At 41.0% G+C, this 19795-nt stretch overlaps 1 protein-coding gene across 7 annotated transcripts; it reads right to left on the minus strand.

Moving 5' to 3' along the window:
• Positions 1-813: 813 nt before the first annotated feature.
• On the minus strand, positions 814-17612 carry TCP11L2 (t-complex 11 like 2). 7 transcript variants are annotated; one of them, XM_086754011.1, is made up of 11 exons: positions 17339-17612; positions 14373-14503; positions 12273-12442; positions 10865-10997; positions 9791-9911; positions 8839-9059; positions 7803-7939; positions 6579-6766; positions 5042-5223; positions 4112-4284; positions 814-3526 (listed from the first exon to the last, which is right to left on the minus strand). In XM_086754011.1, exons 3-11 carry the CDS (start codon positions 12406-12408, stop codon positions 3282-3284), a joined length of 1536 nt encoding a protein of 511 aa, XP_086610137.1. In that variant the 5' UTR covers positions 12409-12442; positions 14373-14503; positions 17339-17612; the 3' UTR covers positions 814-3281. The 7 variants fall into 7 exon arrangements, with proteins under 7 accessions (XP_086610137.1, XP_086610145.1, XP_086610130.1 ...); XM_086754019.1 differs by having other exon boundaries at positions 17255-17339; XM_086754004.1 differs by lacking the exon at positions 17339-17612 and adding an exon at positions 17173-17325.
• Between the last annotated feature and the right edge of the window lie 2183 nt (positions 17613-19795).

The raw sequence follows: 19795 nt of genomic DNA on the forward strand, positions 1-19795 counted from the left end.
CCTCCACAAACTTCTCCAGCATGAGTGCTTCCCATGGGCTGTAGTTCTTCATTAACTGCTCCAGTGTGGGTCCCTTCCACCAGGTGCCATCCTTCAGGAACAGACTGCTCCAGCCTGGGTCCCTCACAGGGTCACAAGCCCTGCCAGCAAACCTGCTCCAGCTTGGGCTCCTCTCTCCATGGGGCCACAGGTCCTGCCAGAAGCCTACTCCAGCACAGGTTTCCCACAGTGTCACAGCCTCCTTCAGACATCCACCTGCTCCAGCTTGGGGTTCTTTATGGGCTGCAGGTGGATCTCTATTCCACCATGGATCTCCATAGGCTGCAGGGGGGCAGGCTGCCTTACCACAGTCAGCACCATAGGCTGCAGGGAAATCTCTGCTCCAGTGCCTGGAGTACCTCCTCCTCCTCTTCCTTCTTCAATGACCTTGGTGTCTGCAGAGTTGTTCCTCTCACATATTCTCACTCCTCTCTCCCAGCTGCTATTGCACAGCAGTTTTCAACCCTTCTTAAATATGTTATCACAGAGGCACTACCATTGTTGCTGATGGGCTCAGCCTTGGCCAGCAGCAAGTCTGTCTCGGCGCCAGCTGGCATTGGCTCTATTGGATATGAGGGAAGCTTCCAGCAGCTTCTCACAGAAGCCTTCCCCACTACCAAAACCTTACCACACAAACCAAATACAACCTTCTGCCAAGGAGTAAGATTTAAGCAAGTGACTGTTTTGAACATTATTTGTGCAGCTGAATCGAAATCACTGCTCTACATTCCAGCCGCAACTGAGAAGTGACAGAAAAAGACAAGAGTCACAACGTAGTATTAGTGCAATCATTTATCTTCGGCATTTAACAATCCATTACATTTAAGAAAATTTGCATAAATGACTTTTCACCATCACTGGTATCACAAATAAAATTTAATGCATAAAAAACCTCAAATATTTGTATTTCAACAAAGAAAGCTGCTATAGAATGGCATCTTGTTTCACAAGGACAACTTCAGAGCAGAGGCAACTGCATTTCAGCCATGGTAGCGTAAGCAGCATGCAACACATGACATTAAACAGATGCAATGTCCATGTTTGAAACATTAAATAAAAATTAAGATACATTAAACAATCACTGGAAACATAGGCCATGCTATAAAATGCCCTTTGCAAGTCACCTTAATCACCAAAAAACCCCAATGAATCCTCATTTTTTGAGTATTTACTGGTAAAAACTAGTATGATAGTTTCCCCAATACATTAAAAATCTATAGTTTGACTGACATTTATTTTTACCATAGAATGCATATAAAGTATTATGATAAAAAGTTCATAATCATGTTATAAATCATCTTCAAATGTTCATAAAATCCTCTTTTGGCTGAAGCTTGAAATAGTTTAGATATTTCTAAGGATGTAGCAAATCACTAAGATTTAATTTTCCATAATTGCCTTTGAAATGCATTCTTCTCTTGATGATTTTGAATTGCATATCAGAATTTCATATTCATCTGAGCAAGCCTGTTTTACCTAGTGGCACAATTAGTATATTCTAAGAATTCCTTTCTCTCAGGTTTTTCAAGCTTCAGAAAAGAGTTGCCTTTAAAGTATGTATTCATTTTTACTTTGTGCAATGTTTTTATAAGGGATAGAGCAGAAGTGCACTATAAAAATTTATTTTCTAAAAAGACATTTAGAATAAATTTTTTCCTATCATGTACACGTGGCCAAAGTCCTTGGACACTGAGGAACAACTGACTAGAAGTCACTTCCCTTACTAAAAATGAATACACAGTTCTGTAAAAATGGACTACAAAACCACAGTGCTAATAATGCCCAGGTTTTTTTCTACCTTTATGATAGACATAGTAATGTACATACACAATTTGTGTGACACATTAAGCTTTTACGGGCGATTTTTTGTCTTTTAATAAAAAATAGATTATAATATAAAATATTAAAAACAAGCTATATAAATTGTACCACATGGAGTTTTTATATATATATATAATGATATTTTAAAAGGACTATTATATGGTAATATATTAAAAGATCATTTTCAAGTAAATTATGATTCAATTCCCTAGACAAGAACATGTCTATAATACATATTCCAGCAGTATCTATTCCCAGTAATCTGAAATATGCAAAATAAAGCCTGTGTAAACTTACAGAAGTTTACTTCCACATTTCTCAATTTCAAGCCTATTAATTTTCTGTATGCAAGATTCTTGTTGCCTTAAATGAGAACTAAGTAGTGGTGCCTATTCCAAAGGAATTTGAATAAAACTGCAGTATTTCTCACAGACTCAGCGAGAGTGAATCCAATCACATTTCCAAGAATTACTAATCATTTGGGTTCTGGCTTTCAGACCTAAGAACACATTTTGAAAAGCTTATGCCCTCATCCAACAGAATATAGAAGGGGAAGTTTCTACTCTCAAGTGCTTTCAGGAATAAAGGTCTTAATACCCATTAATACCAAAGATCAGTACATACACATATTAGAGATTAAAGGTCTGTATGACCTCCACTGGATAAACAAAATGCTTATAAACATTATATACAGAAATTTCCTCCACTTCCCCACCAACATCATGTCTCTTAGGTGTTTATCATTAATCTCAATTACAGATGAGAAGGTCTGAATGATTCCTATTTTAAGCGGTGAATGCTTCTTCTGTAACTGCTATACTCTGAACACCTTGTAATACCGGCATTCCTTGATGTAACAGAGGCGAAGTTCTGATTCCAGTAATTGCAGGAGTACCAGAACTTGGCCTAGCATGAACTTGATTCTAGTTAAAGAAGCAGTTTATGTCGTACTTTCTTTGCTTCAAAGTCTTTTCAGAAACATAATTGTTTTATTAGCTGTTGCTCTACAAAAATAGAATGTAAGCATAGTACATTTTATCTACAATTGTTTTGTCATTTCATAATTGCATTGCTGTATGTAAATATATTTAAGTTGAAAAATAACATTATGTTTTAATGGTGGCAAAAACAGTTAAGTACTTTGCTAGCTCTTTCCCTCTGCAAATCATAGTAAGTGCTTGTCTTGAAAACTAATAAGTTCACTGGCTATTAAAAGTGACACAATGCATTAAACAAATTTAGTCTATTAAAATATATATGTCGTTGACATTAATTTATTTCCAGTGAATTTCAGAAATTATCTGCATACATTTTACAAGATCTCTCTCATTAAGAGTCACTGGAGTGGGCTGTTCTTAGTGGGGAAGTCAAATCACTGTCTTGGAAGGTAAAAAAGGGGGTACAGATATAGGTTGTATTTTTTAATTGGCAGGTGTTTGTGTTTCTGCTTTCCCCATTGGTGCCTCAGGAAAAAGTAGTTTTCTAAGTATGTTTGCATAGAATGGTCCATACACTTGCTTATTAAAGTTCACAATGCTTGCATACTGAGATCCAACTAACTCCATCTCCGTCTGAATCACAGAAAGGCCTCCTGGCATAGTGGGCATACACTTCTGGAAACTCGGAAGAGCAAGCAAGCTTCTCATGAAGAACTGGATTCGTTTGTCTGAAATTGAATATAGAGTATGCTCAGAACAAGTGTAAACCCAAGATGAAGCCATACTCACTTTGCAAGCACACTGCATATCAGCCCAGAACAAAAAAAAAAAAAAATCCAGCAATGTAGGCAACAACTCTTTCCCAAGCCTATGTTGCAGAGGGAAAAAATACTGAAAGCTTCCTGAAGTTGGCTCCTGCAATGTGGACACAGCATAAACCCACTGCAACGAGTTACATTACCTAATATGAAGTATACTCAAAGGAAAAAAAAAAACCACTAGGTTTAAACTCAGAACTGACAGAAGGGAGACTGAATAGCACCAATTTTTCTAAGTTCTTCTCCAAAATATAACATGTCTACGCTTGTTGTACAGACATTTTAAAAATTATTTCTAGCGGTGACTAACCACGCTCTGCAGCATACCAAGAACACCATCTATAGGTAAATAACATTTCCTTACTCTTAGTTGACCCAGTATTTTACCACAGTAAAAGTGCTTTTAAAAAATAATTAGACAGCTGATTAAGCTTGCTGGGAGTAAGTTTATACACAGACACATAGAAGATGACAATTATGTATTATCTTACTAACCAATCAAGGAGCTGATGGGATTATTCTCCTCAACAATATGAGCAATTTGGCCCACTAAATTACTCTGCATTTCTGCATTAAGAGTGGGAAGACCTCTTTCCGTTAGAGACCTGTTCACTTTGCCGCAAATCTGGACACCAATAGCATTCAAAGCCTCCTTCAAATCAAAAGTTCTGGAAGAAAGAAACAGAAAAGCATTGACTTTTGCAGTTTCTGTAGCATAGGTTGTAAGGTGACCTCACTTGTCTCCTTTCCCTTCTATTTTCAATCTGTGCTTTCTGCAATGAGACAATTTAGAAAAGTTATCTTTTGTTTTTGCAGATTTAGGTGCATCTGCAGATACAGGACAAATTTACATGTGGAAGAAAAAAATAAAGGCCTAATTGGCTTCAAACAGGAAAAATAATTTCAAGTGTGCAGCAGTGACACTAGTTCATTTCACCCTTATTTTGCCAGGTGTTTTCCTGGGCCACAGGCACAGCATTTCATGAGGAAAAACAGAGTGGAAAACTATTTTATGAGACACTCTTTCAGATCACAGACTTACTTGTAGTGCAAGTGGCAGCAGAAATAGGCAGCCAAATAGCTTAAACTACCTACAAGTCTGAAGCAGCTGGCAAGACAATTTGGTGAACATATTGCCACAGTCTCTCCAGTATTAGGAGCTTTTGAATGAACTCTAGTACTAGGCTCCAAATTCTGTAGACTAACATTAAGATTAATATTTTGTTAAAATACAACTTTGAAAATATGTGCCTGACATACAGTGGACTTATATTGTAAAAGGAATATAGACACAGATGATTAAAATTTGGTGTCTTCCTATTACTAACAAGCACTGGCTACGATATTTGAATTATTTCCAAGGGTTTTCAGATCCACCTGGTATTTCCTGTTAAAAAAAAAAGAGTGATAAAAACAAGGCCTTACTTCTTGTTCATGCCTTCAAGAAGAGGAATAGAGATCCTTTTCAGCTGGTCAGCAAAATCAGGCACATCTACAATTGCTGCACCCACCATATTGTTTGTTATGAGACAAACACAAGCTATGATTTTTAATTGATTGAGCTTTTCTCTCAACTCCTGAAGACGAACTTCATCTGTTATTAGAGTCTAGAATTGAAACAATAATACTAATTTAGGAATACAGAGGGAGAGAAGGGCAGGGAAAAGGACAGATAGAGAATGTAGTCATCATTAATATTTTAAATCACAAATATGCAAAGTCAGAATAGACAGCAGCTGAAAGGCCTTGAATATATCATATTGCGTAAAGTGGCATTTTGTGCAGGTACCAGAAGTAAGCCTGTGGTGGGAAGAAAGGTAATGCCTTCAGTGCACAGGAAACTGAAGACATTGCATCTTATTCCTCATCACTGCTGACAAATCTGTGACCAGCAATTCAGCCCATGACACTATAGTAATCAATCAGGGTTATAGACAGAGTAGTTTTCTGGATTCAGCCCTCCTTTGAAAAATGCCATAATCTGTAACTGATGGACAGTGATGAAAAACTGTGTGTGACAACCACCAGTTCAACCACAAGAGCAGGTTCTGCAAGTGACACATAACCTGCTACAGGCAAAAAGCCAGCTGATCATACCAGGAATGTAAGTAATTTCCACAATGAGATGTGGCTAGAGTGACTTATTTTAGGTTAGGAGGAGTTCATCCTAACCAAATCCCTCCCCTGAGAAGCACAGGGGCTTTAATATTCAGCTGTTTGGGTAATTTCATAGTATGACAAACTAGATCCACCAGACGATACCTGTATGTAGCTCTTCTTCGAAACTGTTTGAAGGAAGGCAAGAATAAGGTGGTTTCCCTTCCATCCACTGACTGAGAGCGCTAAGAGCATCCCCATGTATTTAGGGTGGCCTGGCAAAGAGAATTCGCTAAGTATAGCTAAGGCGCTCACTGCAGATGCTAGTTTTAGCCCTGACTGATGGCCAGTTTCAAATTGGCTTTACAGAAAGTTGCAGAGGTCAGTAATCAGGAGCCTGAGGGGAAAAAACTGAACACTGATGCTTGAACCAGTAGTTTATATGTACTGAGCAGATATAAGCCAACAGTTGATATCTACTTCAGAGAGCTTCAAGTTTTTACCCATTCTGTTCTAAAGCAAGAGTGATCCTACCAATTCCAATTCTGTATCTCAAAGATGCAGAAAGCCAAGTGCTGTCAGTGCAAGGCTCAGCCTTCGACCATGACCAAGACTGCTCTTGGACCTGGTGAGCTATGATTGAGTAGAGGGAAAACCACCTTTACATTGTTATTTTGCCCATGTTATGTTGACTTGCCCATCTCATTTCAGAAACTAGATTAGCATACACTCTCCAAATCTCAATTTACTGTTCAGAAATTCCCGAAGTGCAAGAGAATACTTTGCCTACTGTCATCAACAGCAGGATTATTATACATGTTTTCATACAGCCAGAAGTCTGAAGACATTGAAATACACGTCTTACCTCTGGAATTGTTTTGTGATAATCCCATTGTAACAGTTTCAAGTAGCCATTGTTTAGCACCAGTGTAGGACTAATAATTGGTTTAGAACTACGATCAGCACCAGGGGATGATGAAGATTCATCAGAAATAGATGACAATTCATCTTCTATTGATTCCTTTATCCATTCTGTTGTGAGATCCAGGGCACCTAAGCATTGCAAATCAGCACAGATTTACTGCATGCTTTTATCAAAATAAGCAGTAGCTTGAGGAAAAGAGTTGTAGACTCTTTTAGACATAGACAAGAGTACTGAACTTCTTAAGGCTATACATACATAGTGAACAGCTGACACGTAAACTTTCTCCCTCACCTTTTTTCCACTGATCATCTACCATTGGTCACTTTAATACTCTAGCTAGCTTGTACAAACCCAACAACAAATTATTAGACTTCAGCCAAGATTTTCAGGTTAAAAAAAGCCTCAATGTCCAAGTTCCCAGAACATTTATTTTCCCTTTTTCAGGGAGGCCACTTAATATTTGGGGCATGGGACTGGAAATTAGACATGAAGGGAAATAAACTGTATTAATAGTAAATAAAATTATTTTAAAGAGGTCTTTCTCAGGCTGCATATATAAACAATGCAGCCCATATCAGTGTCTCAGGGTTCCCATTTTAGAAGCCCCTGCTCCAGATGCTAGTAAGCTTTTTTTCCCTTGGAAAACATTTTCCTGAGCACCGTTTAACTGTATTACACAAACCCTGTAATAGTGGATCAAGCTGACTTTGAATCCCCTAAGAAGTTTCCTCAGAGCCTGCATTTCATTTATTAAAAAATTGATTCCATTCCTTCCAACTTTCAGGCACCCTAATTGGTTTTACATGTTTACTTCAGAATAGCAACAGACCTGCTGCATACAAAAGAGAGAAAGTCTCATTTTTCAGTATGTAGGGCCTCTGCCTGTAGACAGTGAGATCCATTGTTTGTTTTTCAGATACTAACCAATTTAGCAAATATAAAGTTTGCCTGAAACTGCCCCAGATTACAGATAAATATGCTTTCTATAAAGTTAAGCAACTGCTCATTGGTAACTTGCTTGTCAAAGAATTTTTGCATTAGTTAGATCCAGACAAGGAACTGAAGATTTCCTCCAACTTAACTGCGATTGATAGATTTTATAGCATGTATTTAAGTAGTCCTCTTTTTAAGGAAAGGTTTAATTAAATATAGAATGATACCTACTCGGTGTCTCTTCAAGAATTTCCTGGAACTTCGTTCTTTCATAGTCCACCAAATTACGCTGAAGGTATGGCCTAAGGCTTTGAATTGTGTAGTTAGCCATATCCACTTTCATCAGGTCCAAAACATGGAATATTTGTCTGAAAGGAGGAGTTTAAGATTTGACAATTACAATAGTCTATTGATTTTAACCAGCACATGTGACATACATCTACATTAGCACTTCAATTTCAATTCTGGGACAAGTAAATTCCTTCATTGGTATTTCAGCGTAACAGATATGTTACCTATCCTCCAGGACACTTGAAGGAGTATTGTGTATAAAGCTTGGTCTAAGTTACAGAGATCAGGGTTTTCAAGAACTATATTAATAGCTACATTTCAGCTCAAATGAACAGATTTTAACTTTTTTGTCACTCTAATTGCACCAAGAGAAACAATCCTTCTGACTCAGTTTCTTTGGTCTCTGTATAAGATCCAAGCTAGAATAAAACACTAGAACAACAACTACCATAATCTTTTAATATTTCAGTGTACCTAAGGAGCAGTAACCTGATTTCTACTCTTTTATGCAAGTGTTTTACTCAAGTTCAAGCAATAAGGTCTTTACTAGAGAGATTTTAAATCCAAGTTTTGGCCTCCTAGAGGAAGCATGCAATAAACAGTTCACAAAGAAACAGTACAAATGTGCTGCTTAAATTTTGTAAGCATGAACAAGACTGAAAAAGCAGTCTCTGAAATACAGATTATTACAAGAGTGCTTTTTTTTGTTGTTCAGTGGCTGGTAGTGTTTGATCTAAGCATTCTACCCATATGACATTAAAAAGTAAGATACATATAACACTCTGGTCACAGTGTGCCATAGCTCCTTCCCCTTTAATGCTTCTGCATAAAAATAAGTTTTCCTATAGTTCAAAAACAAGTGTTATGTGAACTGACACAATTTAAGACTTCTTTTTAAGACTTCACCCCCCTCTTCCACTTCCTAGTATCTTTCAGATACTAGGTTTTTCCTCTAAAAAACGACCCAAATACCAACCTCAGTAATTCTACGATATTGTCAGTTGCCTTTAACTGTTTTATATCGTTGTCTCTTACTGGAGCACATAACTTTCCCATAGTGTTGATGATGTAGTTAGCTAGCCCATGAATATCAACAGCATTATGTTCTGCCTGCTGTCTTATAAGATCTGAATCTAGAACTTCACAAATTTGATGGTGCATCCTGTTTGCTCCAGGAGTCAGGAAGGAAAGAAGAATCTAAAGTTGGGGGAGAAAAAAAAAAAGTGGAAAAGCTTATCAATAAAGACCAAACCACTTATTAAACATGCTGAAGTAAGATTTTAATATTAAAGTCAAGTGTATTTAGCTGATCAGCTATAACAAGACACCTTAAGACTGAACATTATGTAAGGTAGCAGGAAAAAAAGGACTGTTAAAAGGATCACAGTACAATTCTGCAAAAATGCTCAAAGCTGGTGAACCAGAAAGCACATCAACAATGAGACTCTCAAAACCTGGGAAGTTGCCTTGCAAAACAAACATTTACTAAGTTAAAATTCTGAAATACTTAGTATTGTGCCAGGACTGAAGGTTTGCATTCTCCCTTGTGCAGTGATCATAAACAATAAAGTCTATTTGGGCAGGTGCAGTCACATTTATACTCCTGTTCATGTCCTAAGCTCAGAGCACGTTGCTGGAAAGAGGCTAGTAGAGATGTGACGCTGAGAAAAGAGCCGACTTGCAACTAACCATCCTGCAATGAAAGCTGAGTGTACATGGCACTGTGCACGTGAGGCCATATTCATGGTTAATATAAGTGTACTATAACTAGACACCTATAGCAGTTCCAAATAATCATGGTTTCATCTTAAAAGAATAAACTTGAACATGTTGGCTTGACTGAGTTAGCAGACCCTTCAGTGAAGTAAGAGACTCTCAGACCTAAGCTGACAGAACAATACTGGGGGCAGGGGAGGGAGGAACGTTACCTCCTTAATTTCCTCAAAGAGCTTGATAGCATGTTCATATTCTGGAGGATCTTCATTCAGTTCTGATTCCAAATGATCCCAAAACGCCTTGTGTACAATTTGCTTCACTGTGCCTGCAAAGCTGTGGAATAAGTCAATTAGATACAGGAAAGACTCCCAACTAGCTTTCATGCTTGGTAAAAGTGTTTTAGATTAGGCTAATCACTGTGGGAAACACACAACACCCCACCAGCTATTTCCCCCTTCAACTCTATCCTTCTTGGGCTGTGAATCATCCGCTCCCAAAACATGGTCCAGACTGACAAGTCTTCCCTAAAACACCTGTATTTTATGAAGTGGTGCTGGCAATTCAGATGTAGGTAAAGAGGTATTACAGTTTCTTTTTCCTTGTCAAATTTGTATTCGTTGTCCTAACCTGGTATATTCTATACTAAGCTTCCTCAAAAACTATTTTCTGTCATATAGCCAATTATGAGTTAAGGGACTTGTGCAATGTAAAAAAGCAAACAGGTTTTCAGTAAGTTTTCTCAAAGTAAAGGCCAGGGTCATTATGTTAGACACATTTGTGAGCAAGAACATTAGCTACCTACATTAGGGAAGTTACTTCTCACCTCCTCTGGATCTCCAGGTATTTTTGCACCTCTTCTGGGGCTGATATTAGAGCTATGTTCATGATGAGCTCTATGTTCTTACCACTATAGCACCAATGACCTACTACATACAACTACACAGAAGGCCATCATTTCATCTTTTCCACAGGGCTTGGAACTGCACAGAACAGACCAATACTCATTTTCACTATGGGAATTCATATTGCATTAGCCTTTTCTCTTCCACATAACATATAAGACAGAGCAATACGCTCCAAGACAGTATATCAACTCTGCCTACCAAATGCAACACTTGTTCTGGGCAAGATAGCTTTGACAGTGACTCCCAGAGGAGCAGGATAAAAATCCGTAGCCTTCCAAGATGTTTTGGTTTGTGGTTTTGATTTGTTTTAATTTGCTGCTTGATTGATTTCTCCTCTCTTCCCAACCTCAGTGCTTCTTTTCCCAAAATCCAGACTCTTACCTGTTTTGTGGGAAGTCTTCATGTTTTATGCAAAAATTTGCATTTACAGCAATTTCATGAGCTAGAGTCAAGTCTGTCAAATTTCTTGCAGCTGCCATCAGTTCATCAAATGTAATAATCTTGGGAGGGCTTGCTGCTGGAACAAACAAGCTAAATTCAAGCCAAATATCTGTAGTTGATAAGCACAATTGAAAATATTAAAATTTAGAAATTTTTCTGCTTGGTAATTGGACTCTAGTTCTCTAGAAGAAACAACCTAGGATTACCAGGTCTTTATATCTTCTTAAAACACTACCCCAGGAAACTCCCAGCTTATCAGGGGTGTGTGCATGGGTAATACCACACAAGCCTCATAACACTTTGAGAAGCAATTTCATATTTCTGCATGTTAACTAAGATATTCTTTCTTCTTTAAAATAGGATCTTGCATTCCACAGATTTCCTATTGACTGTTCTGTAAAATTCACCAGACGAAAATCATGGACAGTAACAGATACCAGATGTCCACTATAATTCTGGGCACATAATGGCTATACTGTGTGATTTTATTGCTTACAGAAAAGGTTCTGAAGTTACTGACTTGAGAACCCCTCACTTTTGTTCCACACCAGATGCATCATAAGTTACACTCCCTTTTTACAAATAGGCATTAACAACATAACAGAAACTCTACATTGGAAAGCAAGAGTAAATTCCAAAAGTTTCCAAACTCCTAAATAATGTAATTTAATTTCATATTTGGAATTAAGCCTTTGAAGACTGGTAATAAAGAAAGACAAAGAGCCAGCTGCTAACTGCAGCTCCACTAAAAAGCTTGTTTTATTGTAAAACTTCACTTACGTAGACACTAAAAAGTATGCGTGGTCTGAGAATGCTTACAGAAGTGAACATGAAGCACATCCTAACCAAGGTTTTATTTATCATTACTCAAAATACCTTCCTTGTGCAAATGTGTGTTTTCTGTTTGATCCTAATGTTTATGAAAAAAGTGAATTTGCAATTAATTTAATGTAACTTTACGGAATATTATAAATCTGTAAGTTACACATTTAAGTGTATGGAGCAAACAGAAGAAACCCACCCTTTGCACAAAGCCATATCTGGTTGAGTGGGAGCCTGCTGTCAACATCAGATTAGCTCAAAATTAGGATGTCCACGGTGGCACACTTTTCTTACACTTTCTGAAGGGAAGGAGTGCACAGGGAGACCCCCACGGATACAGCTGCTGGTGGTGTTCCACACACAAGGTGATGCGCTGCTTCATAGCAGAGAGAAAGCCATGCCTTTCTCTTAATACTCTTAAACACAGATTCAGAATCCCAGGTTCTACCCACGACAGTAAAGAGAAACAAGAGAAGTTAGCCTTATCTGTCTATGCACAATGCAGGTGAGGTTGAAATAGGCTTACACGCTGGCGAACTGGGTTTGCTTGAAGAATCACTGTTAAAGCTCTGTCTTGAATATTCAGAGTCGCTAGAAGAAGCTGTGCTCTCAGAGAGGCGTGAAGAATCTGAATCACTGTTCTGATCATCATTGAGAGGCATTCTGATTCACTTTAGCTGCTACAGTAAACAAGACCTGGAAAGACAAATACACTTCCCATAAAACCAGTACTTTTTTTTTGTTTCTCAAAAGTCAGATACTGATCATTATAATGTAAATGCGTAGTTGCCTTTCTTAAAAAGGTGTTGCAGAAAGGATCTGACTTGATATGTCGAATCATACAGTTATTAAGTAACTACATCTGTTCTGCAATAAAGTTTTGTACCTTCTGCTGTTTCATAGCTTAATGGTTATGTTAGAGACAGTATGTAAATCGGCTACATTTCAAAAATAAAAGACTACCCACAGTAAGCCCTGAAGTTGCTTGTTGTCAGAATTTTGGAAGTTCTCAACATCCACAAAGGCATCTCATGATGTTACCATCCCCCACCTGACTTCATCAACCAGCGATGTTTGGCAATTAGCTTCCTTCCACAAAGGAACTGCACTGAGTGTAACAACTCTGAAGAAAACACAGAAGTTCCTGGGGGAGAACAGGCAAATAATTCAGAATACTACATTTCTGACAGGGTGTAGCTAGAAGACTGGCCTGCTGCTTGAGGTGGGTCTTTGCTCAGAATCAGATCAACAATGGCATAGACCCAAAAAATACTCCTCCTGGGAGTAAGAGTGGATGGGTTTTCTGTTTTAAGTTAAACAGTAACTCTGAGCCTCCAGTATCACATTCAGCATACATGACAAGTGAGAAGTGTCATGCTTCATAGTGCTTCTGTCTACATAAAGAAACTGCCTCCCAGGCAGATAATCTGCAACTGCAGAGAATTTGGACAGCTGCATAGTGCGACAGAAATGATTAATAGTTGTATGACAGGAAGTGAAAAATATGTTCATAATCATATTAAAATGAGAAACTGGAAGTCAGCCATAATTACTACCAAAGGAATTTGGCCCAGATACCAAAAGTAGCTGTCCATCTGATTATGGTCATAAAGCATTCTGTAGTAGACTTTACGAAGAGACATAGCCCACAATGCTTTCCGTCAGCACATTTAAGTAATATGACTTCATTTGTAATTAAATTGTATCCACTTCAGCAGGCATGGAAATACCACACTTTGCAACTGCTGAACTTGGAAAAGACCACTTTTGGCAGCAAAAGGATAATCCTTTGTGTGTACTTATGTGAATCAGCGTATTGAGGGGTCAAGAAACAGACAAAAGGAGTAAAAATGAAGAGGTCTTTAGGCTTACACCTACCTACAGCTTAGATTTTTGGGGTACCAGCTTATCCTGAATAGGCCTTTATAACTCGATGAGGTATTGACTGATGAGTACTCCCCTGTTAATTGCGATGACAAACATTTGTTAAGTGGATGTTTACTCCTCCTCCTCTTCCCAAGAGGAAAGAGGAGGCATTTGAGTGCCTTATTTATGTAATGTTTTATGCTGCTTTTTGTGTAAAGAATTAATCACATAAGCAAGAACATAGCTGAGAGTTTCTTACTGGAGAAGCCAGTAAGAGAGACCGGTTCAACATTTACAGCATTAGTTGTAATCCTTAACATCTTAACTCTTACTAGAACAGCAATTTTATAATTTCTAACAAGCAACTAAAAACAAGCAGACATTTATAGTAGTATTGATTAAACAAGACAGAGTTGCAAGAGAACTTAGAAAACCAAAAGGCTGACAACTGTATTTGTCTAAGTTACAATTAGAAATGAGTCACCAGTTAATGTTACACAAGAGACAAACTACTTCTTTAAGATCTGTGGTCCAGCTCTCAAAGCTAGCACTGACTAAAAACAAGTTGTGACGAGTAACCTAACCATACAACGTGCTCCAGGTTCTTGATGTGGAACCACTCACTTAAATACAGTAACCCTACAGAGACTGCAAAGCATGTATTACTCTCCCACTATTGTTTCTGGATCAGCATCAGAACAGTGTATTTCCAGGCTTTAATCATGTATAAAACTCCTTTATTTATATATCAATAACTAACCTCGAAAAGGTTAATGTTGCATGCGGTCCATCGAAAGATTTGATTAATGTTGTTAGCAGTGTACTGGCCGAAAAGGTCTCATAAGTCACTGGCCTAGTATGAGCATTTCAAGATGTGTCTACTGCTTCGGTCTAGGTGTTAAGAACATGGAAGAAATTAAGTTACTATTAAAAAACAAATTCTCACACAATTTATACATCATTTCAAGCACTTCCTCTTAACTGTATGACAATTCCAAGAAATATTTAAATTTCTAATTATTCAAGTATTCAGATTTGCAAGGCATTCCTGACAGCAACTACTAAACCAGCCACGGAGGCAAGTCAGCATTGCCATTTTCTACTCCAGTCTTGATTCCCAAGACAACTAAATCATTAAGTTAGAAATTAAAATTCTATTTACATTAAGCCTTTACATACTAGTTCCAGCAAAGGATCTTTCTACAACAAATACTTGCATTTCCAAGAGACCCGTGACATATTTTGATGTACTGAGACCATACCTGTTCCTACAACACACACGCAGATAGCAGAGTTGCCAGTAGAGCACTTTAGAAGACTTAATTTAAATAAGAAGTTTCAACAACACAGCAGGAGAGAACACACGAAAAAAAACCCACTGCGATCTTTGCCACAGCAAATATATTTCCTAGTAGAATGCCTCAAATGGAATGGTACAGCAGAACGGGTGTATTCTGCAGATTCAGAATATCATTGCTAAATTCAAAGTTTAAAAGATAAACAAGGCAGCAAGCGCATCAAAGTAAACATACATGAATACACAAGCAGAATCTGGATATGCCATCTACAGTTTTTAAATATGCTGCCCATCAGCTGAAAAGCTTAGAGAAAAGTACATTCATTGAGCATATCAAAGGGAAGTACAAACCAAAAAAAGGCTTTTCTAATTAGTCCACAACAGTGGACAACCAAGTTACTTAGTCCTTTCTTTACAGCACACACTGGAAGAGCTGCTTTTCCTTATGCTTTTGTAGACAGTATAGGCCTTCTCATAAACTACTAAGGGTCAAGTTCGTATGTAGTATTAAATTTAGATTAATATAATTCTCAAATAAAAGTATTTCAGAAAGCCCTTTAGGCTTCCAAGACCTCTTTGTACCTCACCATCTTGACTAGACAATACCATCCTCTTAGAATTTCTGAGTTCTTAATTAGGTATTACATATTAGGCTGTTGTTTTAATACACAGCTTAATAACCTACCTATTCTATTAAAGGGTCAGCCTGTGGTTACAACCTGTTTTACTCTTCCTGCATTAAAACAACTGATGTTTACTTCTATATTAGGCTGGATACCTTCACAGGGGGTTTCATTACACTTTGCTTGCTTTCCATCAGTACTATCTTGCAGGGTTTTTAAAGAATAAACTCTAAATGGGAGATCAAGATAAAAAGTATCTTCTAAATGTACAAACCCCAAGTTTCCAGTTAATTTAACAAGGAAGAGCTAAATTATTGTGGTTTCTACTGCTATTTAGATAGTTTTGGTTTATTCTTTTTAGTAAAGGTGCAATGAATACAACACTGTAGATGCCTAAAGGCGTCTTGCTCTGTGGTCACTGCATCACCCAACCTGATCGTTCCCTTAGAACTGATCAAGGCTGTAAGATCACATTAGCTTTAGAGAAGACAAAGACCCTTTTTTTTCCTGAAGGCTTCCTTTAGAAGTTATTTTATGAAGCACCTGGGGAGACAGTTTGGAAGGTTGCGTTGTTCTTTTTTTCTTCAGATACCATCGCCAAGAAAAGATTTTTCCACAGCCCTGCTTTGTTCAAGTAAGACTCTCCCTCCACGTACACTTTTTAAGCACTCTGTGCAGCTTTACCACTATAAATGTCTGACTTTGTTTATTCTACTGGGCTTGCGTCCCTGCTATCTTCAAGCTGGCACCGGCTGACTCTTTGCTCGGGCTCGGGTTTCCCTGTCACGGACCCCACCTTTGGCAGCAGTCACGGCACAGGAGCAGAAAAGAGCCTTTGTTATGAGTTGTGGAATTTCCTCACGCCTCATTTTTGACAGCTTAGAGCTGACCATTCTCTCCTTTAGCCTTCTAGCTCCGCAGCTCTTCCCTTTATACACCGGCTCCTCAGGCTGAAGGCTTAAAAATACCTAAGTACGAGCGAGATGAGTGCGTGTCCCCCGAGGTGGGACAGCCATGGGAGCTACCCTCACCTCGGACATTTGGGCAACTCAAAGCAGGGTCGAGGTGTCACAACTCTGCTGAGGGGAGCCCGGGGACGGCTCCCCTCATCAGCTGGGGGGAGGGGCACCGCCGCCGGCGGCTCCTCCTCTTCCTCCATCTGTTTGGCTGCCCTGTCTCCTCCCCCGGCCCCATGTTTTTAACAATTACCAGAGGCAGGAGTCTTGGCACTCGCCGACCAAAAACAAACAGCGTTTCCAAGGACAGGCTCGGGGCTGGCAGGAAGGGAGGAGGAGAAGCGAAGGGGGAACCCTCTCTTTCTCTGCCAGCCCCAGGGAAAGGGGAGCCCGGCTGCCCCCCTCCTTCTCCCCGTCCAAGGAGAGGGGGGAAGGAACCGGGGTGCCGGAGCGGGGCTGCAGGGTCTGGGGGGAGCCCCCGCGGCTGCGCCCCTCGGGACGGGCGGTCCCGCTGGATAGCGGGCACTAAAGGGACGGAGACAGGGGGCAAAGGGCGCTACAGACCCAGAGCGGGGGCTGCGAAACCCACCCGTCCCAGCGGGAGCACCCAGCCCGCCGCCTCCCAGCCACCCCCCACCGCACGGGAGGGCAGCAGCCCCCGGGCCAGCTCTGACCCGGACTCACCCCGCAGCTCCTTGCCTGAACGTGGCCCCGCACACCCAAGGCCTCGACCGCAACCCTGCCCTTGCTCTCCCCGGTCACTCACCGCGGCCCGGCGGCGGCAGCAGCTCGCCCTCCTCCACAGCGCTAAGCGGGGCTTTAAACAGCCCCCCCGGATTTATAGACTCACCCCGCACTATTAGTGGCTTCTTTGGGCGCGTCCATCTCTGCCACTGACAGGGGGGGAAGGGGGGAAGCCTGCAACCTTTTCCTGCCTGCCAACGGCGAGTTAGCCCGAGGGACTTGGGTCAACTCGCGCCTATCCCGGGAGAAACAGTCCGTGTCTCCTCACTTTGCCCGGGCCTGAGCGCCAAGTGGGGAGAAATACGAGTTGACAGGCGAAGACGATTCCACGGACTCCCCCGCGCTGAATGGGCCCTGCCCGGGGGGGAAGGCCGGGGTAAAGGCTAGGTGGTGTTTACGGAAGAGCCGCGTCGATCCGGGCGGGCCCCGCCCCTTCCTCGCCGCGGGGGCGGGGCCTCCGCGTTAGCCCCGCCCCGTGAGCCGCCTGAGGGGATGGGGCGCCGCGCCGGCCCCGCGGAGGCGGGAGGCGGCAGAAGTGGTGTTTATTGTGAGGGGCAGAGGCAGCGTCTCAGGGCGTATTTGCCCGTCTTTGTTCATTGCGCTGCCAAGGAAGCTTTAAATGTGCCCCCACGAGCTTTCCTGCCCTGGTTTCTTTAGTCTCACCGGCGTGAAGGGGGGAGGGTGAGGCGCCTTCTTCCCCCCGCCCCCCCCCCCGCCATCTTGGCCCCTCACTCCCACCCCCCACCATCTTAGCCTCAGGGGAGCCACTCAGGACCGTGCCAGGTTTAGTCACCCGCCTTGCTCACGCCTGTGGCGGCAGGAGGCTTGCTGAGCACCCACTGAGGCATGCAGCGTGAAGCAGTTCAGCACTATCAATTGTAATAGTTAGCACTACTAATTTGTAATAATTACAAATGCTTTGCTGATTGCTGTATTGACTTTGTCCACACAGCAGCTTCGTGTCCCCGCTGGGCCAGCAGCACCCGTCAAGGTCATCATTGCTTCCCGTCACAGGAGCGACGTGCCACCATCGTCTCACCCGCCAGGAAGCACCGAGGGCAAAACCCTGGCAGCAACCTCTGGGGCAGGGGGTAACGAAACCAAGTTTTCCTCATCGTGAAGGCACTGAGCACCCCTTTTGCAAATAACTGTATCATCTTCAGCATGCATCGTGAACTATATTGCATTCGCACAGACCAAAGCCCAGCGTAGGTCCTATTTCATACAGCCTCTGCTATAAAAGCAACGGCTCGAAGCTGGGAATGGCGTTTCACTATGTAAGTGCCCTACTCGAGTGGGAGCGCTTGCTCCCAGCAACGCAGAGCACCTGTCAGCCCTGCCGCTCTCAGCCCAGCCTTCAGAGACATGAAATGGGATTAAGTCCAACAGCCTAATCCAATCGCTTCCATAAAGAAGACGGTGTTTTAAATAACTGCGTTTGCACTACTTTGCCCCGGTTTGTGCGCGTCACATGGCAACGACAATCTGAGAGAAGCTCAGAAAAGCTTTGGAGAAGACTGTCTGTGATGGCATACAGACGGACTGCCTTCTTTCACTTCCAAGGACATTATTTATTATTGTTTTTCACATCCATTTTGGCTTAGATGCCATCTGAAAGATGGGGGAATCCTGAGTTCTGGTCTTTGCTGTGATGGCTGCTGATGCCTTTTATTAATTAACCAGCTGTATCATCTAAAACTGCACAAAGAGTACTTGCAGCAAACACCGGGGCCAGTGAGTCAGGGTCCATTTTGTGCGCTGTCTGTGTGGACCAGCAATTGTGGAAACTTGTAGTGCTCAGTGGCCTGGCTTGCGCGGGAAAGGAAAGGGATGTCCCAGCCTCACCACAGAATTGAGCTTCTAAATATTTATATGAAAGATCGACTGTAAAGAAAAAAGTATCTCAGGGGTATCACCCTACATCACGGAGTAACAGATTGAATTGCAGAAAGAAGTGGCTTTAAAACAATTTTTTTTTCAGCTATAGCAGTGCTGTTCTCCCACAGCACACCAGCTGTTTTGGAGCCCATTCCTAAGTACCTAGCTTGCTCCATCTGTCTGTCTGAGATGTGCATCTGTATATATAGCTGAGGCACCAAAGACATGCTTCAAGGTTCCAGTCCAAAGGGCAAGAATAAGGTAGACACTGCAGTACTCAGCACTTAACCTCCTTTTTGGTTTCATTTCCTTCCTGATTCAGAGGCATTTAAGCTATAGACCGTTATATAAATCTTGAAGTAAATTTTCTCCACAGGGAAACAACACTCATTTCTTGTTTTCTGTATCTTCTGCAATGTCAGCCAGGAAAATAATTGTACAGCCTTTAAATTTGTTCTGCTCAATTAAGATCAATGTCCTTGTGTCGTATGTAGGTCATGCAGATATGTACTGGTTTTGGCTGGGATAGAGTTAATTTTCTTTGTAGTAGCTAGTACGGGGCTATGTTTTGGATTTATGGTGGAAACAGTGTTGGTAATTTAGAGATGTATTAATTACTGCTGAGCAGTGCTCACACAGAGTCAAGGCCTTTTCTGCTTCTCACACCACCCCACCAGCGAATAGG

The sequence above is a fragment of the Chlamydotis macqueenii genome, chromosome 1, assembly GCF_036417535.1.
Source record: "Chlamydotis macqueenii isolate bChlMac1 chromosome 1, bChlMac1.mat, whole genome shotgun sequence".
NCBI classification, from domain to species: Eukaryota; Metazoa; Chordata; class Aves; order Otidiformes; family Otididae; genus Chlamydotis; species Chlamydotis macqueenii.